This window comes from Uranotaenia lowii, chromosome 3 (genome assembly GCF_029784155.1).
Source record: "Uranotaenia lowii strain MFRU-FL chromosome 3, ASM2978415v1, whole genome shotgun sequence".
NCBI classification, from domain to species: Eukaryota; Metazoa; Arthropoda; class Insecta; order Diptera; family Culicidae; genus Uranotaenia; species Uranotaenia lowii.
In genome coordinates this window covers 163105625-163133131 of record NC_073693.1, presented here as the reverse complement: position 1 = coordinate 163133131, position 27507 = coordinate 163105625, and the positions used below count along the sequence as shown (strand labels likewise).

General features: G+C 33.1%; 2 protein-coding genes across 3 annotated transcripts in view; both read left to right on the top strand.

Annotated features, from left to right (window-relative positions):
• The window catches only part of LOC129755398 (uncharacterized), a 28044-nt gene extending 26191 nt beyond the window's left edge, over positions 1 to 1853 (top strand). For both annotated transcript variants that reach the window (XM_055751852.1, XM_055751851.1), the window contains exons 3-5: positions 892 to 1023; positions 1107 to 1164; positions 1291 to 1853. In XM_055751852.1, coding sequence (XP_055607827.1) covers positions 892 to 1023; positions 1107 to 1164; positions 1291 to 1402 — 302 coding nt within the window. In that variant the 3' untranslated portion in view covers positions 1403 to 1853. The remainder of the gene's footprint in view (positions 1 to 891; positions 1024 to 1106; positions 1165 to 1290) is intronic.
• Positions 1854 to 12888: 11035 nt separating this feature from the next.
• LOC129750534 (protein N-terminal glutamine amidohydrolase) overlaps positions 12889 to 27507 on the top strand; it is a 156437-nt gene continuing 141818 nt past the window's right edge. The window contains exon 1 of the mRNA XM_055745487.1: positions 12889 to 14699. Coding sequence (XP_055601462.1) covers positions 14629 to 14699 — 71 coding nt within the window. The 5' untranslated portion in view covers positions 12889 to 14628. The remainder of the gene's footprint in view (positions 14700 to 27507) is intronic.

Genomic DNA, 27507 nt, shown 5'->3' with positions numbered 1-27507 from the left:
TTTGAAAATTAACATGCGTACATCCGGTGGACTGGTTTAAGCCCCAATAATGTTGATTCCCGAACGTTTCACCTGAACAAGAAATCAGCTTCAAGAAAATTCATATTGTCAGCGATGCTTGATGCTACGTATAAATAAATGAGAGATGGGGGATTATGTTGCAAAACGAAGAAAGAAAAAAAAAACCGCGATGTCATTTAACAACGTCGTCGTGTGGATGATGAGCGGTTTTATTGAAAAGAATGAGATTAGCGTATGTAACTTGGTTAAATCTCCTAGCTTCCTGGTGCACCTACATACTTAGTCATGTGGGCTGCATGCAATCTTTGGGAACAGTTAAAATGCCAACATTCCGTCATCAGCTACAAAGCTGGCACAATCTACCGTTGTAATCTTCAGTCTACCGCATGATGCAAAAAACGACACATTTCTTCCCACAGAGGACCTAAATATGCATGACTTTCAACAATACTTTAAACTCCTTGAAAAAAACATTTTCACAGTTACGCTCATATTATTTGAAGAAACCTTTTCTTGAATTTGAAGCTTTTCTGCAAATCATGATCTGTGCATTGTAGGCGTTTGGATACAATACATTGATTAGGAGCAGTTGCCAAGTATCAATTAGGAATTTACCGGGTGTATCCGTTTTCAATTAATACTATCAACGTGTTATAATGTTTCAAATGCAAGCGAAGCGATGCAAAGCAAGTTTCAAACCGTTCGTTCCATCAATCACTTACAATGTCGTATCATCCGCCCGCGTTTCTCATAAATGACATCATTGAATCAAACGGACAAGACAAGACCGCCGGCCATATTTCATATCCCATTAATCATCAACGAACGTAGCAAACTAATCGATTCCTTGCATCGTGGTTTCTCTGGCAGGTGCGCTGACCAACTTGGGAGATTTCTTCCAACACCTGAAGCAGAATCTGGAAAACCTGGAAACTAAAAACCTCTCGAACGAGCAGGTCAATCTTCTTGAGGGACAAAATATGGTCTCCAACCTCCGCAAAGGTAGGTAGCATTGAGTGGCAGCCAACAGAATCGAACTGATTAACCGGTGGTACATAAGTTGACTTTTCCGTTCCAAATTACAGAGTTTATCGAAGACTACCCCAGACCTGCCGGAAGTGCGGCATTTCTACACGCTATACGGTAAGTTGGTGAAAATTCACTTATTCATATTTCAGATTTAACACTTAATACTCAATTTTGAACTGAAAATTTCAAATATAACTTAGGACTTAGTTGACCAATGTTTTATGATTATTTTTCTTCCAGCAATTATCGCCCTTCAAATCGTATCCGAGCGCTGGTATCGTCGGTTCCGGATCTGTACCGGGGAACCAACTACCACGATCCGGTGTTCAAACTTGCCGGACTAGGAAAGTAACTTTCCCGCCATTAAACCGGCCACCCCTCTTGCTCTCATGCTAATGACCCGTGCTGTGCTGTGAATTGATGGGAGGTAACAAAACAACGTAATTCTTCTAGGTTCGTGTCTTCTTTGCCCCTCCAATTTCCTGAATGAATGGCCCCACAAACGAAAACTTTTCAGTACGCCTTTTTGCTCAAGCCAAAAATACCTATAAGTTGTCAAGTTATAGAAAAAAAGGAGAGAGAGACCGCCAACAATACATGATTAGAAAAAAAATCATATCCTAATCATAGATTCCTGAAAACAGGAACGGTGCTGATACAGTCCTTTGGATTAGGGAAATTAAAAAAGGACCACCCGGTAAGCTGCCCGATGGCCCAGCTGAACAATAAAAGTCCACGTTCATGTCGATACACTACAAGATTGTAATATAAAGACCTTTTGCTTTTGATGTGCCAAACATATTACCTGTCAATCTTGGCCAGGCGTTTTTTTTTTCGAAGATGACAAAATCCATTGGAAGTTAAGAAATAACTTTTATTTCCAACATCTGGACACTTAGTTTTTAATTATTTTGTTTTAAACGAACACAAACATACACAGGATCTTAATTGATGTGTCCTCGACGAAATTCCTTTTTACTTAAGTCTAAGCGTTCAACTTTCAAGGATAAAGGGTGATACGGTCAAAATTTGGTCAAGGGAAGACGCGTGTAAATCGGGGAAATCGTTTATTTAAAAATCAAATTAAATTTCTTTTTCAGGTTTAATTAGTATAAAATTCAGGAAAAATATGCAGTTAGGCTTCCGCTTTTCCAAATCCGAATTGCAGGGCCTTACGCTTAACCCCTGCCATCAGATTTTGTACAGCCATCTAGTCCACCTTCTTCGCCGCAGAAAGCCAGTTTGCTTTGAACTGCTGCTCGTCCTTTGCAGTTTTTTTGGTCTTCTTTAGGTTGGGCGGAGCTCTGGCGTGTCGGGAGGGTTCTTGTTCTTGGGAACCACCTGCACGTTGTTGGCGGCGTACCACTCCATGGCCTTTTTACCGTAATGGCAAGATGCCAAATCCGGCCAAAACAGTACAGAACAACCGTGTTTCTTCAGGAAGGGCAGCAGACGTTTATTCAAACACTCTTTCACGTAATTTTCTTGGTTGACAGTCCCGGAAGCTATGAAAATGCTGCTTTTCAAGCCACAGGTACAGATGGCTTGCCAAACCAGATATATCTTCGCAAACTTTGACAGTTTCATGTGCTTAAAAATATATGCTACCTTTCCCCTTCCTTTTGCCGTATAAAACTCCTGTCCCGGAAGCTTCTTGTAGTCGGCTTTGACGTAGGTTTCGTCGTCCATTACCACGCAGTCAAACTTCGTCAGCATCGTCGTGTACACCCTCCGGAATCGCACTTTGGCCGTCGTATTTTGTTTATTATTGCGATTTGGAGTCACTACCTTCTTGTAAGTCGATAGTCCGGCTCGTTTTTTGGCTCGATGCACGGTTGTAGACGATACACCCAGCTTATTTGCGGCATCTCGGAGAGAGATGTTAGGGTTTCGCTTGAAACTACCGGCAACTCTCTTTGTCGTCTCAGCGGCTTCCGGTTTTCGATTTTCCCCCGATCCAGACTTCCTGGCTGTCGACAAACATTCCTCAAACACTTTAATCACATTTGTAACGGTTGATTTTGCAACTTCTAGCGATTTTGCCAGCTTCTAAAATCAAAATAGGATCAACATTCTACACACACACACACCTTCAAAATGAGGGGTGTTCAGGTGCAAATGCAAAATTGAAAGAAATACGTCAAGCTCATATTGACCAAATTTTGACCGTATCACCCTTATGATGGCTAGCATCTTACAAGTGCTAATACCACAGAGAACAGACGTACAAGCTAGCCCACGAAACTTGTGTAAAATTTCCAGCGGCATTAGTTTAATTATGAGTTCATATATACGGTTACGTCTTTTCGAAAACTGTACACTTGAAAATTTGATTTGTAACTTTTGAACGGCGCAATAGGTGCCACTGTTTAAAGTCAATTTTTAACATATTTTTCGGATGTCTGCATTTGAAATTTTACACACTTTTTTGAAGATTTTTTGTTCGAGCTTGTACGTCTGTTCTCTGTGCTAATACCACCAACCCAAAGAAAGTGTACTATGTATGCCGTGACCGGGATTTGATCTCATGACCGTTGGTTTAGAAGAATTGAAACTGACTATCCTCTACGACACGGGCCACGGCCAGCCATCAAATGAATTTCCGCTCTCGTTTCATAGGATTGAGGTACACTGGGGCAAGTGCAAACCCGGGGCGTGTGCAAACGTTCTATTTTTCTCCGTTTCAAAATTTTTTTAATTTTTTTTGTAGAAATTGTTCTGGCCCAAATAAACAATCTGGCATATACAAACTAAATTTTCTTTAAATGTTTGATCAAAAACGCTGTTCTTTTTGTTTACATACTAATTCAAATATGTACTAGACATAAAAAGTGAATTTTTGTTTTGCTATTTAGGCGATCAAAAAGGGCTTTTTGATCCGTTTTATGGAAAAGGTTAGTGTTTGGGACTGATATTCAAGTGAAAACCTAAATTATCCAAAACATTTTCAATACACCCTGAAAGTGGTGAAAATAATATTCGCTCTTGTGAATACACACTGTGGGGTCAATTATTCGACTACCGGGATAAGTTCAAACGCACCTTTAACCCTCTTCCGTCCCCGAAATTTTTACCCGTTATAGTCTCTGACATGACAAAAAGTTCGAAAAACAGCTACCTTTGAAAAATCGTCAAAAAAGTTGTAGGTGTATAATGTCTGATTTCTGAACATTTGAGTGACATAACGTGGTTTCCAAAACTATAAATTTCGTAAGAATCGGTTGAGAAACAAGAAGATATTGCGGTTTTAAGGAGTGTATTCGAAAAAAAATGCAACACTTTGTTTTGTTAATAACTTCTACATGCATGCATGGAAATTGGATGATTTTTTCAGTGAAGCTACCTACTGTTGTGATGTTTACATGTGCAAATTTTTATGACGTTCTGTCAAGTGGTTTTTGAAATATTGTTCAATACAGAAGGCCTTTGAATAATTTTTTTGGGCAGGTACACAAAAATTCAGGAATGTCCCAGCATAAGTCACAAAAACAGCTGGAAATCAAGTATTCGACTTAAGTGCATATGTTAAATTGTTTAATTAGTCCTAAACCAGGGTGGAAAACAAAAGAAAAAAACAAAAAAAAAACGCTCAAATGTCAGATTGATCTGATTAAATCACCGACCAGCTAGGATTGTTCGATCTTCGCGAAAAGATCGATCTACAAGATCGATTCAGATGGACGGTTCTGGTATCGACCCATCTAAAAAATCGGAGCTTTAAGATCGATCTCCGATTAATCGATCTTTTCCATTTGTAACAAGAGGAAACTGCTTTCTATTGAAAAAAAATATGCAAAAAAAGATACAAAATTTCAAATTTGTATAAACCTTCTACAAATGGAAAGAATAAAATTTTGGGCGCTTTTATGTAAGGTGAACCGGAGAAAGTGTTTAAAATCAACACCAATCGAAATCCAAAAATCTCGGAACCGCTTTGATATTTTTAAGAAATGTACTGACAAGAAATCAAATTCAAGAGATTGAAAGAAATTATTTCAAGATATTTTTATTAAGATTGTCTTATGTATATTAGAGTTATCAAACAAAATATGCAGAAAAAAAATCAAAAACAAATCAATTTATTTTTTGAAAAAAAGTAATTTTCAGAAAAATTGCTGTTATTTCTTAAGATCAGCAAATACTAGCAAATTTTTTAATCTGAATCAATCACAAACACCTTTCTGCACCCATTTCACAAGGTTTGGAAATAATTTGCAAAATTGTATTGAAATAAATTGAAAATTTCTAAAATTATGTTTTGACTGATCATGAATGCTAAATGAAAAAAAAAATCTCCTCGACCAGGAATCGAACTCGAGTTTCCTGATTATCTCTCCGACACCATACGAATGGGTAAATCGTCAAATGTAAATAAGTCAAGTGTATAATTCATTTGACTTCATCAAATTAAATTCGCAGCTTGATTCTACGGTAGAAATAGCTCATCTTGCCCCGATAGATGGTGCCTATGTTGCCCCTACAGTGACTGATTTTCTGATTTCGGCACAAAAATTTAAAATGCATTTTTAAACGTTTTTGTCTACTTTTTTTAAGTATCATTCAGTTATGATATTGACTTTTTTAGTGTCTGAACACGAAACATTGATGTAGCTCACAAAAAATCGTAAATCGGAGTTGAGAAGATCAATCCTCCAAGGATCGATCCAAGATCGACCAATCCTACGACCAGCAGGCATAAAATTTTGTTTCATTAGAATGACCATTCTTAAAACTTTTTTTTAAGTTGTTGAGAGAGTTTTGCATTGGATAAGTTTACAAGTTTCACCAAACTGAGCATGCCTCATCTATGAAACAATAGCTTTATTGATTTTTTTTGGTTCCGGCACGAATTTTTATGATAAACGATTTCAAATCTTTTCATAAAGTGCTAAATTTTCTGTCGAGAAGTAAAAAAATGCTGCAAAAATGCTGCAGCAAAATTTCTATTTGCCTGACCTAGGTCCTAAAGGATCTAAAAGTGTGCTAATTAATTGTCATTTTCATTATTCGTGGTTGAATCCATGAAGTAAAGAATATTAGAGGTTTTATCAAGCACAAATCATAAATTTCGATTGGGGAAGTGACAAAACAATTTTTCATTACTAGTTCAACGAGCTGACTAATAAACTCTCTTGACTTCATTTCTGGAAGAGATAAAAGCTGCCCGCCATTAAAAATAAATAAAATATGGCGGTCAAATTATACGCAAAATATTGGAATCACTAGCGAGGAGATATTATGAAAAATAACGTAAAGGACAGCAAAACGAATTCTTAAACGGGCACCTGGCATGTTTCCTGCCAGAGATTTTTCGTTGACTAGTTTCGCCTGGCTGTTCCGGAGATAAACAAGGAGGAAAAAAATTGAAAAATATGATATCTAGCACTTGAGGTGGTTGACGATCTGTGGAAGCTACAAATCAGTCAGTGTTACAACCACGCATGTTGCAACTTCTGAAAAACAAAGTGTTGCATTTTTTTCGAATACACTGCTGCGAGGAGTGACAAATTGACACTCAAGGTCTGATTAGCGAGTTTTTTCCTGGGGTTTCAGGGTGCGTCCATAAAAAAAGTAATGATACAAAATTAAAGATTTCAAGAATTCAATGAGGGTACCCGAAGAAATTGTTTTATTTGGATGCACCAGAATAAAGTAACAAGCTGCCAAACTTACAATAGTGTCATATTGACACTCAAGAGCAGATTAGGGTTAAGCCATGGCACATGATGTGACACCGACTTTTTCAGAATTTCATCTTTAAAATGGTTCAGCATTATGATAGAAAGGTCAGAAGGGGCATCCAGAGTGTTATTACTGAAGCGGATGTATAAAATTCTTGAATGCCATAGTAAATTAAGCTTTTTTACTTGAAACAACAGTCAGCAAAGAATGAGTCCCCAAATGTAATTTACACCGCAGGAAAACTACAGATATACACTGCCGGCCAAAATTTGGGATCACCCCCTCAAAAGCATGAAAATTTTGATCAGCCATATCTTATTACATATTGGAATTCTTTTGATCTTATCAAGAAATCTTGAGCAAAACCTTCTTTGTATGTATTTGACAAAATGTTATTTTTGAGTTTATATGACTTAAATTTAGCTTAGAGTTGAGACATTTTTCAAAAATTGAACCTCAAATTCAAACCCGATCAAATCAGGGTGGGGTGGACCAAATTTCAAAATTCGAGTTGTATTCGAATCTTTTTTTTCAAACTTATTAAAATACTTAAAATATATAAAATAGCTACTTAAGTCATCGTCCAAAAGTTTGGGATCACCCCATAGTATGGTGTAACGGCCACGTATTGTTTTTCTGGTAAGCTGATGCGTTGAACTTGCTTGAAATATTTTTGAAGACTATCTTCTTTAGAACTTTAGCTAAAGTTTCAGCATTTTTTGATGATTTTCACCAAATAATCCGACAGTTAGAAAAAATGCTAATTTGTTTTGACCATAACTTAGTTGTCTTAAACGTAATTGCAAATCGGATTGGCTTATTTGAAAGCTTATGACCTGCACTTACTTATGAAAAAATTATTAAAAGTAAAAATCTTAAAATCATATGATTTATGTTATCACAACTTTATACTCATATAAAAACTAATGTTCTAATTTTCGTTAATTTTTCGATGATAATCATTTGTGATATATTTTTTTTAGCTAAGCCTTCCAAATTAAGTGCCATTTATATACTTTCAAATAAGTCAATCCGATCTGCAATTACTTGTAAGATAACTAAGTTATGGTCAAAACAAATTTGCATTTTTTAACGGTCGGACTATTTGATGAAAATCATCAGAAAATGACTGAACTTAAGCTAAGGTTCTAAAGAAGTTACTCTTCAAAAATATTTCAGCTAAATATCCATAAGCAAGTTTAACTCATTAGATTCCAAATCAGCTTACCAGATATACAATACGTTGTTTGATAACAGAGTATCACGTGAAATAAAAAAGCATGATTTAAAAGCCTGATCCCAACTGATTAAAATTTGAACAGAACCTGAAAATATTATTTTGAATCAAACGGAGTTCAGTTTTCACTTTTTCAGAACGCAAGTTTGTTATTTCTTAACTTTATGTTTAGAAATTAATGGATTGATTGATCATAATTTGGAATTTAGAATTTGGAATTTACAGGTTCAAATTTAAGTTCTAGAAATCAGAAACCTCAAGTCAGCATACAAAGTCTCAAATTTAATTTTCAAGGCTGAGATAAATACATTTAGAATAAATCATTTAATGAACTCTTTTGGAAATTGCCGAAAACATGATCTTCAGTAAAGAATTCGAATTTGAAGTTCAATTTTTTAATTTTGCATTTTTATTTGAACTAAAATTTTAAATTAAATGGTGATTTCAAATACATAAAAACATATAAGATTACCATTAAGCTTACTATCCAAAGTTTGAAACTAAAGTTTTTATTATTTTTTACTTGCAGATTCTGATTTGCAAGAATGGTAGGTACTGAAAATTTGCACATGTAGTTGAATCCTAGGATGCTGAATATCAAAACACTCTCTTTACCAATATTTTTTTCAAACTCTGAATATATTAAAAATCTTTAGATTTCAGAAACCTTTCTTAGGAATTCGGAACCGATAGTTTTTCATATTTTGTATACTTTGTACTTTGTATATTTCATACTTTGAATTGTATTATTAGGGAAATATATAGATCATAAAAAAAGTTATGTTTTGCTATTCCGAATTTTAGAAATCAAATTAATAATAAAAAGCAGATAAATAATCTGTTTGCAATCTTTTGTTTTCTACATGTTTCAATAAGAAAGCTGATTCGATTGTTAAATATGAACATTTTGTAACAGTTTTCTAATATAGTTTTAACACGTTTTAATTTAAATAATTTCAAGGATTCATGTTTCCGAATAATAATGATTCGCATAAACTTTTTAGAAAACATCAATGTTGTGTAAAGGAGAACACAACTGCAAAAGTAATCATTCAAACTTATCAAACCAATCGATGTCCTTACTCATTTCTTGTAAAATTTCATAAGGGGAATATGCTGTTTTGACCCTCAAGATGGTCGAATTTTTACAAATCGAACATAATTTATTTCATTTTTAAATAAGTTCGTTATTTTTAAATAAAAAATAAAAAGATTTAAAAAAAAAATAAAACATTTTTTTTTGGTGAATCTTTTAATGAAGATTGTGAGAAACAGTAGTAATATTTTAACGTATGATCCCTCAATATGTTGCTATTCAAGTACCAATTAAAATAAGGAAAAATTTAGGTAAAGATACTGAAAGTTTATGGTTGTAAAAGTCGGAACAACAAAATATCGTTTTTAAAAGTGCACATAAAGTTTGAAGGCTCTAAAGAATGGTTCAGAATAACTTGATAGTTCGTGACGTGAATTCAGTCAACTACCCTGTTCTGTTTAAACTGAGTGAATTCACGTCACAACTTGAAATAAGCAATAACTTCGTTCGTTGTTGTTCAATCGAGAAGCTACGTGCATCAAATTGTGGGTAGTTTTTTTTCTACAACTCATTCGAAGACACCGATATTCTATTCCCACAGATAGAACAGAAAATCAAAGTTGGGGAGGAGCGGGCTATATGCGCCTATTAAGAAGAATACTGATTTAATGAAATATTACATCGAATATGTGTACAAAAACTATATACATATGACCAGACATCTGTTTTCTATACATTGGAGTAAATTTTGTGTTGAAATCTTCTGCAGTTTTTGAGAAATCGAATTTATTATAACTGTTGTCAAAATTACCAAACCTCAAACCGTGCGGGCTAAATGCGCCTATTTATGCTTTAGGCAAAATTTCTGTTTTTTGGCAATATTTCCAAATAATTTCATTGGAAATGCTAGAAACTGATAACTTCCATACGACAGAGCTGAAGTTTTATAAAAATGAATTTCTTTTATTATTTTATAGAATAAAACAAAAGTTAGGGTTGCCATAGTATGGACGCAGTTCATCCATAAGAAAAACTTCATCAAATCTGTTTTGAGATCTTCAATTCTCGCTAAAGGTGTCAATAAGAGCTTAAATTTGAAGTTTTTATGATAAAGATCACATATTCATTCAATTTAACCAGTTATTTGAGGATAGCGGCATTTTACAAACATAATAGGGGCATACAAATACATTCTCTAATCCACTTTCCAATCATTTTGAAATCATCAAAAAAGCTTAAATTTGTTTTTCTTCTAAGGATCATTTAAATAAGAAATTAAAACCACCCAACTTTTTGTTTTGAGCTTCTTTACGTATTATTTTTAAAAGTCAAAATATTACATCAAAAGGAATCAAAACCTTGTATGAATTTTTAAATTTTTTTTGAGTTGGTTTATTCATAAAATTCTTTCTTGCCTTATGTTCAAAGCGTATCACCCTCAAAATGCATTGATTAGATATGTTGTCTTGTCAGCCATTTCGTCAAACGGCCGTATGGTCATTTAACCCGATAGGCCCATTTAGGAAACTTTTCCCCTTGTATGTACTGAATTCAAAAATGGTCAATTCTAGCGTGAATTCACGTCACAAAAGAAATCGATCACAACAAAAACAACTTTATTGTCTTAACCCTCATCCGCATTAGATTTCATTACCCTAATCAGCACTTGTGGTGTCAATTTGACACCACAAGCTCAAATCGTTATAACTTTTGGCGTGTTAGACCGATTTAAACAAAACTTACATCAAAAGATACCTTGTAATGTCAGTAAAATATGTTTAGAACATTATATACAGCTAAAGTTACAAGTTTTCTCGTTATTCAGCGTGAAAGAAAAAAAATCCGAAAAAACATGCCTCACGAAAACTGTTGTAGTTCATATGTTACACGTCCAAAAAAATATTTGCTTTATGCATATGAAAGCTGAAGTTAATGCCTACATCATGAAGACAAGAAATATTTTTTTAAATTTTTTTTAATGAAATGGTCACAAAAAGTTCAAAAAAGTGGTCCAAAAAACCTACTTTTCATTCGATTGCTAGTAAATACTGTTTGAGCGATGGTAGAGTTTTGAAAAAAATTAGACTACAAAATGTATTAAAATTCCAACATTTTGCTGTCTTTAGATTTTTAATGCAACAAAAATTGAATTTACTGGAATTTTTCAAAGTTCACTACTTTGCGCGATTTTTTTACAAATTGAAATTTCATCTGTTTTTGTGGTCCACCGTCAGGTTGTACCCGGATTATCAGTGCTTTTGCTTTGTTTGGACCAACCAAGAGTATATTCATTGGAAAGCACATTTAATCTTCATTCTAGTGAGGTGCTGCAATTCACGCTGTGAGATTTCACAAAAATATGAAAATTATAAACATAAAATCAATCCTTCATTTCTAGAACTACAAGCACCTCGTCCAGGAAAACGTGTTTGTTTGCTCTCCGAGTAGGTACGGTGGGTGGTGATTCGGGCAGAGAGCGAAGCCGACAGACGAAATAACGATGCGTGTCGTGCATTTCTTGGTCTGTCGGCTTCGCTCTCTGCCCGAATCACCACCCACCGTACCTACTCGGAGAGCGAACAAACACGTTTTGCTGGACGAGGTGCTAGTAGTTCTAGAAATTCAGGAATGATTTTATGTTTATAATTTTCATATTTTTGTGAAATCTCACAGCGTGAATTGCAGCACCTCACTAGAATGAAGATTAAATTAGCTTTCCAATGAATATACTCTTGGTTGGTCCAAACAAAGCAAAAGCACTGATAATCCGGGTACAACCTGACGGTGGACCACAAAAACAGATGAAATTTCAATTTGTAAAAAAATCGCGCAAAGTAGTGAACTTTGAAAAATTCCAGTAAATTCAATTTTTGTTGCATTAAAAATCTAAAGACAGCAAAATGTTGGAATTTTAATACATTTTGTAGTCTAATTTTTTTCAAAACTCTACCATCGCTCAAACAGTATTTACTAGCAATCGAATGAAAAGTAGGTTTTTTGGACCACTTTTTTGAACTTTTTGTGACCATTTCATTAAAAAAAATTTAAAAAAATATTTCTTGTCTTCATGATGTAGGCATTAACTTCAGCTTTCATATGCATAAAGCAAATATTTTTTTGGACGTGTAACATATGAACTACAACAGTTTTCGTGAGGCATGTTTTTTCAGATTTTTTTTCTTTCATGCTGAATAACGAGAAAACTTGTAACTTTAGCTGTATATAATGTTCTAAACATATTTTACTGACATTACAAGGTTTCTATTGATATAAGTTTTGTGTGAAGTTCATAATAATTCAAATGACTTAAATAGATTTTACTTTTGTGGTGTCAAAATGACACCAAAAGTCGGAAAAGGGAGTTTTTTTGTCCAGGCTTCCAGGGTTCGTTCATAAAAAAAGTAAAGATGCAATATTGAAGAACTTTTGAATTCATTTAGGGTCCCCGAAGAAATTTTTGTATTTTGAAGCTTCTGAAAAAAGTTACAAGCCTTCAAACTTGCAATGGTGTCAAAATGACACCCTAATGCGGATGAGGGTTAAGGACAAAATTATATTCATTTTAAAGGAAAATCCATTTGCGACCATTTGCTACATTTTTTTTTCATTTTCAAGTAAATTAGTTTACTTCTGGAACGATAATAGTTCAGAAAAGTCCGGAAAAGCGATTTCACGTCACGGTGGAATAAGCCAGAAGAGCTTTGGAATGAAAGCTCTAAACTGCAAGAGAAGTGAATAAAGCTCTCTCGTAAAAACAAGCACACGAGCGCGGGCAAATACCAGGTTATATCGTTTAACTGTCATCGGCGTCGCTCTCTCTTTTGCTCCAGCCAGATGCGTGCACGCGCGTTTCTTCTGTGTTTTGTTGTTTATATCGCTCGCCCGCAATCAGCAGTGGATGGAAATCCTTCCTCGTGATCAATTTTCTCCTTTCTCTTACCCTCATCAGGGGGTGTATTCGGTGTTTTTTGCCAGGGAAAACTTGAGTAAAATCTGTTGCAACTAACCGTGAAAGGAAAACGCATACAAAGCACGAAATTCTCTCGCTCTCGCGCCCATAGCTCGTTTTATCGGGGTGTTGTTGAGGACCTTGCAAAGCTGAGAGTTTTTCAACACAACACATTTTCCGACGTTCCGTGACCGAAGCCAGACGGGTTCTAGTTTTCCTTCCTAGTTGAGTTTCCGCGAGTGGCTATTGTGGAGCCGCCTGGTGGTTCCAGTTCAAGTAGTGTTTTACCCTTAAGAAAAGTGACAAAATAGTGCTACCGTGAAATTGGGAGGCTCGCTTCGAAGATCGCGTCGTGACCCTTTCATTCCCTTAGACCCCTCCTTTTTCCCCCGAGTCCTTGCCGGAATTCCTTTCGACAAAGTGCGGTGCAATTATAATCCGGGTCTTTCGGAATCTAGTGCTTGAACCTTTGCTGCATCGAATCGTTTTGGGAAAGAAAAAAAAATCTCGAAGAGCGTCAAGAGTGCTGTTGCAAATCGGCACATGTGTCGAAATACGCTTTGTAGTCTCGGAAAAGTGCGTGGAAAATTTATGAACCTTTGAAATCGAGTATACACATCTCAGTGAGCGTCGAATAGTACCGCATTAACACCAGTCAGTCAGTGTGGTGGCGATTTTAGTTGATGAAATATTCCACTGCTTGCTGCGTAGTCTGGCGTAGTTGTGTGTGCCTAAGGATACTTGTGGTGTGATTCGTCTGAAATTCAGTGCACAGCAGCCTACTTTTCGGAAGCAATCGCTTGAAGTGATCAGGTGGGGGTAAAAATCTAATGCTACATTAAACAGCTCTGGGATGTTATTGTATTGTTAATTTGTTAAGAAAAAAGCTGGATTTCATGAATTAAAAGTGAAGTAATAATTATGGTAGATAGTGCACCCTTATAATAATATACCGTATTTAGATAATAGACCAGTGTTCCAACAAGTCTAGCTTTTAACAAATCTGCAAGGGGTCAAGTGTTTTGTTTTCACTGTTGAATTGCTCATTAAAGTTCTCTTTGTTCAGTGCATAAAGTTTTTGTCTGTGTGTTTCGGGAAACCCACAGATTCCGGTTCCTAGACAGGAAAACTTCCACCACATCACAGCAGCATTGATTTCACGCATCTTCCCATTGTGTTTCCGATAGCGGAGAGCAAAGTGGTTCTGGAACTTGTCATCCCAGTCTTGAAGCTTTGCATGCCTGTGTTGCACCACAATGGGCGTTTGGGTACGCGTATAGAAAAACCCCGCGCGCTCTGACCTGTATCTGTGTGGCTGAGGCATTCCACTCCAGACAAAACCCTCTGCTGACCACCCCAGGGATACAAAGAAAAACACATTCCCCTGGAAAAGAGCTCCACAGCTTTCGGAAAATTTGTACGAGAGTGAAAATTTACGGTGCGTGAGAGAAGGAGACCCTTTGAGAGAGAAGAAATCCTTGGTTCCGAACCCGGTTTAGCTTTGCTGCTGCTTACTGCGGACTTTCGAAATAGGTTCACGTGAAAAAAAAACGCGAGTTCTCCAATAACAGAAGCTTGGTGAGAGCAAAAGAGATAAGCACACCAGCAAAACAGTAACAACAGCAACAACTTTCACAACAACAGGCTAACAGGAGAAAAAAAATAGAAGTAAAAATGTCGTCAAACGATGCAAACTTTATGCTTTTCCCCAACATCAATGACTGTTCGTACGTGTCCTGCTATTGGTAAGTTTATTAAGTCATGTTGAAAATTCTTCATTTAGTTGAATATATTTTCATGGGATTTTCATCCTCTGGGATGATTCATCCCCAGTATCCTCAAAGTCATCCTATTAAATATAAATTTAAATCTTGTTGACAACATGATGTCATCAAACGCAAAATATAGCTTAAGTTTTGAAAAAACAACTTACAAAAGTCTGTTCTTTTGACCCCAACGAATTCTTGGCATGCAATTTACTTCAGTACTCTTATTAATCACGGGAAGAAATGTTGTTCTATAAAATGTAGAACGTACTCATGAATTTTCAAAAAAATTTACACTCCATGGGAATGTTTATCGAACAAAAGTTTATTCCATTGGGGATCTGTTCTCCAATAAAGGCATTTCATTCTATTAGCAGCAGGGTGGATAAAAATCATTTGATTTGCATCAAAAATCTAAAGACAGCAAAATGTTAGAATTTTAATAAAGTTTGTTTTCGTATTTTTTCTAAAACTCTACCATCGCTCAAACAGTATTTAGGTACTAGCTATCGAATGAAAAGAAGGTTTTTTAGACCACTTTTTTTTAACTTTTTGTGACCATTTCATTAAAAAAAAAATTAAAAAAAATATTTCTTGTCTTCATGATGTAGGCATTAACTTCAACTTTCATATGCATAAGACAAATATTTTTTTGGACGTGTAATATATGAACTACAGCAGTTTTCGTGAGGCATGTTTTTTTCGGATTTTTTTTCTTTCATGCTGAATAACGAGAAAACTTGTAACTTTAGCTGTATATAATGTTCTAAACATATTTTACTGACGTTACAAGGTTTCTTTTGATGTAAGTTTTATTTAAATCGGTTTAACACGCCAAAAGTTATAACGATTTGAGCTTGTGGTGTGAAATTGACACTCCTAGTGCTGATTAGGGTAATGAAATCTAATGCGGATGAGGGTTAAATAGCATTTGTTCTATCAATTGCATTTCAGGAAACAAAAAATTTGGAAAAAATAGACCCCCTCTCCCCCCCTTGTCACATATTGTCACAACTTCCATCACCCCCCCCCCCCCCTTTTGTATTACGTCACGTTTTCATGAACCCCCCCTTCCCCAGGATAAAATTTTCAACTCTTTAGAAATTTGATTAAAAATGTATTTACTTATTATACTTTATTTTAAATTCATCAGTTTTATTCAAAGAATTGAAAAAAAGGCTATTAACTATTAACAAGCCCTCAATCATTGCTTAAAACACATTTAAATCATTAGTCCAAAGATTATGTTGATGACTTTCCATATCAATGACCGGGAAAGTCGAGGCAGTAGCTGCAGCATCAGCGACGATGTCTGAGAAGCCATTTAAATCTAGTTCCTCTTCTTCAATCAATTCGCAATCTAAATCTTCTTCACCGGTAAGAATAGCCAAGCATTCCTGTTCACGTTATCCACAATTTTAGTGAGGCGGACTTTTCTGAGTGTTGCAGTGGAAGTGTCTTTGTTAACTTTCTTATGCACATAAAGTTTACGTAGTATAAATTTATCGGGCTTGTGATATAGCTCAGTTGGCATGTCTGTTGTCTCCTGAGCCGATATCCGCGAGTTCGAGCCCAAGAGCAAACATCGAACACAGTTGTACCGGATAAGTTTTTCAATAACGATCCGCCAACTGCACCGTTGATAAAGTCGCGAATGCCATAAAGATGGTAAAACGACTATAATCGAAACAAAAAAAAAATTTCTTGAATTTTATATAAAATTATTTGTTATTGTTTTGCCTTTTTTTTGTTACAATATGTGATGTCACGTTCAAGCTGACCCCCCCTCCCCCCATGTCACAAATTGTCACAAAAATCGAAACCCCCTCTCCCCCCCCTAACGCGTGACATCATTTATGGAGGCCCCTAAGTGTAACAATCATGAATTAGGATTTTCAACATTCATCAAAAACTAATGTTTTTCAAACTCAATCCACATCGATTCGACTTTGTATCTAACGACTTGAAACGGTTGACGGTTGTCTTGGAAAATTTTGTTTAATTCCTTCATAAGCTTACTCCTGTGTAATGCATGTTTTCCACTGTTCTCGTCTAGTCTAAATTTATAACTTGAATACATGTTTTTAAAGATTTTTAAATTTAAATGGTTAATTTCATTAACAAATGGGCAATTCCTTCACTGAATGAAAATATTATCGAAATTCACCAAACACATTTTAAAGACGGACCACGAGTTAGAATTTAGCACTCAATCAGCCTTCTTTTTCCCTTAGTTCAGAGAAATCAAAAGATCAAACAAATAGAAAAAAAAATCTAATTCATAACTTTTAAAAAAGTTGAGCATTGAAATTTAAGTAAAAACATGAAAAATCAGATGAAATTATCAAAAAAAAGAAAAGAAAATTTTCTTCAGTTTAATTGAAAGAAACGAATAAAAATTATTTTGAGCATACTTGAGCGGACATTGTTCTTCATATCAAAATATATTCATTGATTTAAATTTTAGTATTTATGAAGTATGTCCACGTGGACATTATCCAAACTCCAACCCCCTTCTACGTGGACAAGCTTTCGGCATCAATTACAACTTTCGGAATAGCACAAGGAGCAAGAAAAAAAAAAATTCTTAATTCCCGAGGGGATGCTTCGATGCTTAAAAACGTGGAAAAATGAAAAAAAAAAAAAAACAATTCCATACTTACTAAATTTCAGGTATTTTATTCACTTAGAAACTTTGATTTAAATCACTGATCATAATCAAGTGATTTAAATCATGATTTAAATCATGATTTAAATCACTTTGATTCAAATCAAATCCACCCTGATTGGCAGTCTAACTTTCTTATCTTTTTTCACATTTTTTTAATCTTACGAATGACTTTATCGTACAGGAAACATTTTTTACATTTTTTTTTAAATTGCATGGGCTTATGGGCTGAATAACTTAATTTCAGTATTTTTTCGGTTGCAAATATTGAATATATTTGTCGATTTGTTGTCAGTTTTCCCACCTTAGCTACAAACATTTTTTTTCTAAACAAAATTAATTCATAATGCAAGTCAGGGCCGTAGGAAGAACCGGCTCATGGGGGGGGGGGGGGGGGGGTTTGATGGCAATTTTTTAACTATAACATTTTTTCTTGAACAATGCATACACAAGTGAAAAAATGTATATATACTAAGTACAAATAATAATAGAGCTCATTTGGTGAACCAGTTGCCTTCTGAGCTGATGTCCGTGAGTTAGATCTCAAGAGTAAACTCGAATACAGCAACAACAAAAAAGGATTTTGAACGCTTCATTCAGAAAAAAACATGTTTTACTCACTTACATTAGCAAGCTAATGCATTTAAACCACAAGCATTACTATTTTATGCATGAGTGTATCAAATATTCAGAAATAATAATAAAAAATAAGGTTTACGGTTCAAATAAGGTTAATAAACTCAATTAAAATTTAAGATTTTAGTTAAAACCCTTGAATTTGAAGAACCTTCAACATATGTAAATAATGTTAAAGAAAATTTCTTGCTGATTTTTTACCTGAGGATAAAAAAACAAGTTCAACAATATACATTTTATAACTAAAATTTTGTAATTAAAGTTTTCACAACTTAAATCTGGATCAAATCAAGAATCAAAATTATGAAACTGCGATCGCCTTTAATTTGAATCCTTAATTGTATTTTTAAAATTGATATTTAAATATTGATTGGAAAACTTAAATTTGAGCTTAATCTGAATTCAAACCTTGGATTTTAGTTAAAAGTCTCAATTTTGCATTTTGAACCCAAATTTAGCCCTGAATCTTAATTTCAGATATGAAATCCTATGAATTCGAAACCAAAAGTGAAATTTGTATCAGAACCCTTAACCAGAAATCTCTTACTTGATTTTGAATTTATGGTTTATTTTTTTCAATTAGGCTGGAACAAATATCAATTTCTTCTTTTGTTAAACCGAAAGGGGGGCCCCCCCTTTCGAAATTATTAAAAATCCCGAAGGAGATAATAAATAAAATTTGAAATAAATTAAAAATTCCAATATCTTAAAGATTACAAGATCAAAAAACAAATTTAAGAAGATGGGAGTAATTTAACTTTTTGTTTTCTTGATTGGATTGAATTATTCGATAAAAAATTACTTGATTTATAGGTTTTGTGCAACGATATAGTATGCAATTTTGTTGCATACAAGCTTCCGTGCAATTTATTCCAATTTATTTGTTTTTCGCATTATATTTTATTGTCCCCCCCTCGCGATGTTCCAACTCCGAGTGACAATAGAAGGATTTGAAATTTGTTCCGTTTGTTGTTGTTGAAACTTATGAATTCAAAAAAATTGTGCATGATCAAATTGTTCAACATTTTTCAATTCTGGACTCATGAAACTTTCTTATGTTTCAACTCTGAATATAAATTTAGGATAAAAATGTCAGATTCAAATGTTTTAAATTTTATATATATTTTTTTTCATATTCCGAAATTATGAGTTTCGAATATGAAAAATTCATCACATTTTAGATTGAAACACCAAGGTTCGAAGCAGGATTCTATACCAATGATGATCCAAGCTGGAAATCAAGAACAATGAACTGGATACTTACTAGATATTTTTACGCAAGTATCCGGGCTGGACAAATCCAGGAAATTTTATCCTAAAACCTTGCGAAATTAGGGCATATTGTTTCAAAAAATTTCCAAAAATCCGACGAATATGCTGAAAAATTTCGGAATTATTCCATTTAAATCAAGAAGAAAAACACATGGGAATTCGTTTTTTTTAAACACATCAGCTAATTCCGAATCATCAATTAAATCAGGCTTTCAAAAAATAGTTTATGTTTACTTTGACAAAATTTGTTAATAATAAATTACTTGGACGCAAGATACATAATTCTAAGGCCTCAGCCCTCAATTGATATTTTTGTTTGATTTTGAAAATAGAGTGAGAAAACCTGGTTAAAATTTGGATAATCTGGTAAACTTAGTCTATATTTATTGAGATTCAATATTTGGGACTCAATTACTATCAACAACTGAGAAATTTTTTGGAAAACTTTTGTAGGATTGTGGTCCTGGAATGAGATTTCGAGGTTTTGGATTCGCAATTTTTATATTATTGTTACTCTTGAATAATTTTAGAAGATCATCAAAATTTGATTAGAAATTTCAAATTTTATATTTAATAACAAAATTTCACTTGGCATTATTGGACCTCCATGGGGGGGGGGGGATGGATGGGTTTAACCCTCAAACCCCCCCCCCCCCCTTTCCTACGGCCATGATGCTGGTTAGTTTTAGATCTAGCTGTCATTAGCTGTTTTAGTTCGAATTTTCTCATATTTTTCTCATGTGTAGGTTTTGAAAACTGCTAAAACAGTCAAACAGTGGCCAGTAGTGTGAATAGTTAAATTTACCTAATAAACATTATGCTTAAATAAAAGTTAAAATAATGATGTGCTATGATTTTATGCTTATTCTAGTAAACACCGTCTAAAGGCGGGGTTGGTTTTTAGAGGGTAGTAAAATTTAATTTTTATTTTTTTTCTCATGAAGTAACAAATTACAAACAGACTTGTAGGTATAACATAGAAAGGCGATAACATTTTTCTTCAGTTATTTTTCCAGTAGTGTAATACATTTCCTGTTAAACATGATTTAAATAGAAAATTTATTAACTCTAAAATGAAGGGATTCAACTTGTTTTTTTTTTCAGATAACCTTTAAGTGCATTTTAAACTTCATGCTACATTTTTGATTTCAAGTCACAATTTCGGCAGAAAACATCTCTAAATCCCATTATTTTTCCTTATAAAAGACAATTGAACTCACTAGACCATTTGAACTAAGAAGATGCATTTGAATTTTAGAATCACATTCCACATTTTCCTGTTTTAAATCTACCACATTTGTAACGATCATCCAATTTAAAAAAAAATACAGCTATTGTAAAAAAGAAATCGAATATAAAATATTACGGATTTATAAATTCAACTTAGAATGTTGAATCTCTAGAGATTCTTGCAATAATAATTTTATTGTGAGTGTTATAAGTATTGTGTTCATTTAGAGTTTTCAAAGTCAAGCAGGGTTAGTTAGTATTAAATGCTAACGAGACTTTTATATCAAGAAATTATTGCTATGGTATTAACAGATCACACACACACAGGGAGAACTAAAATTAAAAGTTATAATCCTGTTTCAAATTTCACAAAAAATCTGATTTTTTCAATTGCATTAAAAGACTTGTATTGACTACCCAAGATAACAGCATTTTTGGTGCATATGTTTTTATTTATGATTTAGAAAGATTTTGGCGTCAAAAATCGAATATTTTATCAGATTTTTTTTTGCTATGGCTAGTGAAAATTTTAAGTTTTACCTATTTTTACTGAAATCAGTCATTCATTGCTTATTAACTGATGAACCTACCCAAGAACTAAAAACAAATTTTTTCTTTCCATTATCTGTTATTTTATGAAGGGACCAGATTTTGTCTAGATTTTCTAGTTTCAGAGACTCTATAGAAAATAAATGTAATCCTGCAAATTTTAAGAAAATTTGATAGGATAATTATAACTACTTCGGGCATCACAAAGTTTGTTTTAAAGTTTGTGATATTAAAGATATTAATTTTTTAACACTTGTGTTGAAGACTGCAAAACATCATTTCGGTTTAAAATTTCTTTGAAATTTCATTAAACTCCTACTTCCTAAATTTTCATAGAACCAGAAAAATTCAAATGAATTCTTATGTAAATTTTTCTTAGAATTTATAATTAGCTAGTCATCGTAAAATTTGACCATTGTTTTGATTTTATTGAAAAAAGTTTTTTCAAAAAAGTGCACATGTTTATTAAATGAATTTTTACCCATTCCAAATGTAAGCCTTGAATCCTTGAAACGAGAGCTGAGATAATAAAATTAAGGGCATATTTGGATTCAGCGCTCCCAATCAGTCAAAATCAGGAAGTGATGCTTCATTTTATGATTTTTACTTACACAATGCATCAAAATTTAAACTTTACTGTGGCGTAAAGAATATAAAAGTTAATTTAAAAAAAAATGTGCGGCGCTGTTTCCAAATTTTTTTTTGTTTTTCTATCAGCTCTTTGTTTTTTGATAGCTTTTGAAAAAGGTATAAATTCATTAAATGAATTTAAGCACTTTTATTTAAGAAAAAAACTTAAGAGCATCACAAATATTTTGAATTTTTTTTATTGACTTAATCTTAAACTTTTCTGAAGACCTCGAATCATTTTGACTTCTGACAACAAAGTTATTGAAGTTTTTTTTTCATTTTTTTTCTTCCAAATCTGATATTATCAAAACGATAAGTTAAATAATTTCGCAGTTTTCAACCAAGTTGTTGAATAAATTAAAATCTTCAATATCAAATACTCAAAGGCTTTTATAAATGATGTCAGAAAAAGTTGAAACCTAATAAATTTTAATTTTAAAAATTACAGAATTTATTTATTTTTGTTTTATTTTAAAGCGATGTGTCTCTGACACAAAATTATCTCGACAAATCTGAATCCATAATTGAATGAAGGATAGTAAATTGATTTAAAATCAGCTTTCAGTTTTCATGTAGGTGTTTTAATTTATCTGTTATCAAAGATGATCAATTTTTCCCAAAACTGACCAATTTAAAAATTTCTACACGTCATATCTCCAAATTTAGAGGGTAATAAACAAAATATTAAGTTTTTTTCAAGTTTAGGCACAAAAAATGCTGTTCCCTTTTGTTATTACGAATTTTTCGAATTTCGAATTTTGTTGATCTTTCGAAAAAATCCACTCTTTTCATTCATTTTTTTGTTGCAAATTCGAAACGAAGGGTTAAAATGTCACTTAATTCGTTTCATATTGAAGAAAAAGTAAAAAATCTAACTTGAGATCGCAAAATTCAACAGTAAATCAATGAATTGGAGTTTCAAAGCTCCAGAGTTCTGAATCATATATAATAATTTTATTTCAGAATGAAATTTAGATTTCGATATGGAATTCTTCGACGACAATTTACCATGAGAAGTGATTGCGGAATTGGTGAAAACAATGCTATATTTCTGAATCATTATTCAGAAAAATATGCCAGAACAATAAAAAAAACATCGGACTTTATAAATAAGTTTTTAAGTTTATACCAATTTTTATCAAAAACTTATCTCAATTATTTGCTTTTTCTACGTATAGTTAGTAGTTAGTTGAAAAAAAAAAATCATTAAAATTTCGTTGTGATGCGCGGATATGAAGAAGATAAATAGAAATAGATAATCAAAACATTTCTTAAAATTTTCTGTTTATTCAACAACAATACATTTCATTTCTAAAATGAAATTTATGAAGAGAGATTCCCCAATGAACTCATAAGTCGATTTTTTTTCTTCTTGATGTACAAAATTCGGAAATAATCGTTTTATCAAATTTTTTCGCAAGGAAATTTATCGGTTTGTGAATGGAAGTTGCGAACCGGGGGAAACGGGAAAAAAACCTGGAATCTCGTATCAAAACTGAGAAAATTCTGTATGTATCGCTTTTCTCATACATAAATCTATTGAATTCTGAAGTTCATTCGTTTCAACACGAATATTTTTTCCCAGAAGCTTTACATTTCAGAGTACACTGTACATTCCTTAAGGAGAATATGGACAAAATCGAGATTTATTCAAAAATCAAAATTTCTTTGCTCAGCAGCGCTTAGATTTTCAGTGTTTCAGTACCAAAATATTATATACGTATTTCAAAATAACGGAACTTGGCAGAAAAATTCTCGTGAATAAACTATTTCGAAGTTTTGTAAACATAAAAAAACGAGATAGGCTCCTTAAAGCCTCAAGGTATGAGTCGTTTCAAATAAAGAAATTACAGAAAATAAACTATTTCTAAGCTCACGGATATTGTGTGTGAATGGTTGAATCTGTGTTTTAATTGAAAAACTAAAATTAAATAAAAGTGAAGCTTAGATTATTTTTTTTTAAATAAGCTTTGTTAGCGTTAATTAATGTAAGAATTTCGCATTTTCTGCATCTAGTCTGGATGAAGAAATAAGCTAAGAAATAACAAATTTTGATAGCATTGAATTCATATGTTGATAGTTTTTTTTTCTGAATTCTTATTTTGAAACTTGAGATTGATGCTTAACACCTTTCTTACAACTGGCTTAGAATTTATTATGTTCAAAACTCACTATGCTTAATTGTTTTTTTTTTCTGGGATTTTCATCCTTTCGGATGATTCATCCCTCTACACTATGTTTAATCAAAACTCAAAATAAGCAGAAATGTAAAGAAAATATTCCAAATGTACGGGAAACAATTTTGAACAGTCCGGAAAAAAAATCGAATGAATATTGATTTCGGCTATCTTGAATTGGAATATGAAAGTACACGTAGACGTAAATATTTATCTTAACCATACTTCAAGTTTTCATTCAATTAATTATATATTTAAAAAAATTCTAAAAAAAACTCAAAAGTTTTGGTTGTGTCATTTATAAATTTATAACCGCATTCTTCATTAGGAAAGAAACGTGAAAAATACTAATCATATGTGTTTGAGTTTCGGAATCATATTTATTCAAAATTTGTTACAAAAAATCCTGAATTTTTAAATTTCACCCTAAGTACGGTTTTAAAAATTAGAATTTAAATGTAAAATTTAAAATTTTCATTTATATGTTCAAACGTTTTTGGGACTGGACGGAAAGTTTTAATTAATTTTTTTTTGATTTATATTGCAAATCCAGAATCCAGCGTCCAGAGCTCATACTCTAGGTACGCAATATTTAAAAAACATATATATTTTAAAGTTATCCAACAAAAAACTGAATTCCACCAAACTTGAACCTTGAACTAACATCAGAAGTAAAAATTTAAATTCGAATTATGAATCCGAGTTTGAAATTTTGTTTTAATTTATGCATCAGCAATACAATTCGATATATAGGTACTGTTCATGATAATATTTGACATATCAGAAGGCAGAGCTCAATAGTGGTATTCAGAAAAATGGCAGAGATTAACAATTTTTTCATTGAAATTTTCACTTTTAATTTTCAGTTCACTTTGCGTTATATCAAAGCAATATTTTATCAAATCCAAACCATGAAAATAAATTTTACAATGAGCGAAGTTGTTATCAATGACTAAGGAATTTTTGAAAACTGTATTCTACGTTTGAAAGCCTATGAATTGAGTATCAAATAGGCAAAATTTGGTTTGTATTTGAAATTTTCTTCTGTTAGTAAAAAATGTATATTCAAAATCCTAAAATATCTATTTTTTGAAGGCTCGCTAACAAACAGCTTTCCTGATGATACCAAATAGCATTTAGAAGCAAACGGGTTGTTTAATGTGAAAGAACAACTTTTTTTCTTTGTATATGAACATTTATAGTGCTATTTTTATATTCATTTAATGATAAATTTTTGATATTTAAAAAATAAGGACATTTTCCAAGAGTAAACTCGTATTGGACAAATGGATAGAAAACCTATCAAATCGTTAAATTTGAAGAAAAAATGAAAATGGAAATAGTGGGAGGGCCTAGGGGAATGTGTGAAGGTAAAATTTCATGTGTATTTTGAAGCCCAAACTATTTAGCAAATATAATTATTCTTGCCCCTAAATGTAGGCAGCATCATTGTTCTTTTTTTCGATTATTAGTATTTTTAAAATAAAACGTTGAAAATCAAGGGTAAATTGATAAACTAGCATTTGTAAATATTATGAAGGTGTTTTGTATCCTTTATGATAAAGAAAACTCAATACTGATGTTATGAAATCGCTTGGTACATCTTTGTACCTGAAAATATTCACATTTTCGTAGATGATGGGAAGAATTAGAGAAAAATGAGCTATTAAAGAACGAAAGAACATAAGCCGTAAATATCATGAATTTTTCGAAAAAGATACAACGGCTCACCGGCAGGACTTGAACCTGTATGTTGTATCTTTTTCGAAAAATTCATGATATTTACGGCTTATGTTCTTTCGTTCTTTGATAGCTCATTTTTCTCTAATTCTTTCCATCATCTACGAAAATGTGAAAGAAAACTCGTTAAAACCGTCAGAATAGAGATTGATCAATGTCACCCCAAAGCATCAACTTCTGAACAGAGACGAAAACGATTTTAAATCAAATTTAAAGAGGTCTAATAAATTTCTGCATCCATGCTTTACGTTCATAGGAGTCGAGTAAAAATATAAAACATGCTAGATTCCGCTTAACAGAAAAAATAATCGAAATATATTGAAAAAAGAGATCAATATTACCCCGGATTACGGTACCCGAAACCGGTCGACAGAAAAGGTAATTTTAAACCCTTTTTCCGTTAAGTAAGAACGGTTAAGTAAGAACGGTTAAGTAAGAACGGTTAAGTAAGAACGTTAAGTGTTTTGTATCTACTAAGGATACTATTGTTATTTTTATTATTTTGTACTAAAATTATTCTCTTGAAGCTTTGCATTTCAATTTATTCATATTTTATTTTCTGTAAAACATCCCAAATTATATTCATACACATAAATGTCTACTTCTTTGGTCAAAAAAACTATGTTCAGATCTCTTTATGTTATTTAAACCCGGGAAAATCATTGAATATCTTACGGAAAACCCGGAAATACCCGGGAATTTGAAAATGGAAAGTCGCTGGCCACCCTGTGAGATCAAATTGGTGAACAAGAGCGGTGTGCAGCACCCTCCTTCACTCTTTCAAACTGAACGGTGCAAATAGTGATTTGACAAGAGCTGAATCAAGATTACCAGTTCTCATTAAAAACAAAACATTCTTGAGATTGTTTAAAGTTAATAAATTTTAATTCGTCCTAAAATCTTATAGCATATTCGTAACTGTCATAACAGGACTTTTTAACAATCCACGTGGAGAAGAAGTTTTTTTCCAAAAACATGCTAATAAAATTTTAAATAATTAACGTTAACGATAACGTTACTAAAAAAACAATGAAACAAGTGAAAGGCAAAAAATCGAAAATATTCCATCGAGAAACTGGAGAAATCGAGGTTATGTAGCCATCTTAAGTATCGCTTGTTCACAGAAGTATGATACACCGGATACACCACTATTTCAATCGCGTTGGAAAAATTGCCGATTCGTTGGAAGTTGTGTGTTAATTTAAAATTTATGTTGAATTTGGTAATTGTTTCTGTACCATGAGTTTCAACTCTGATCTGATTTATGGTCCGGGTGTATGTGCGTAGGGTCCTTTCAATTTACATATTTAGTGCTTTCTCAATTTTTGTCACATTTGCAATTGAAGTAAGCTGTATTTTTCTGTATGACTTTGTCGACTATCTTATCCATATTGAGCCATGCGATAAAATTGAACGAAACCAAACGCAATCATTCATGTCATAGAGATTTGAATGAATTATGAAATTCCTTAAAATTTCAATTCAGACCTCCTCTATCATCATAAATCAAAAATCACTGCAAACAGGTATCTATCTACATCTAATCTACATACATTATACTCCGTTTGGAATGCTCCTTCCGTTTGAGGCTTCTTGGGAATAGTTTTCAGCGAGCGAGACTCGCCGGAATCGTCGGAAGAATCAACATGCGATCCTTACCTCTGTTCCGTGTGGCTGAATTTGCACGAATGTTCGTTCACAGTTTGCATTCTTGTGGAAGAAACCGTGGCAAGAAACTTTGGGGCGGGATGAGTTTGTGTTTGTTCCGACCCTTTTCTCATGATAAAGTTGATGTTATTGGCTCGAGAATAATATATATAGCATGATTGGCAGCGTTGATTGCTTACATATTTCATTTGTCCGAGACGTTACTTTCTTGCGGGTT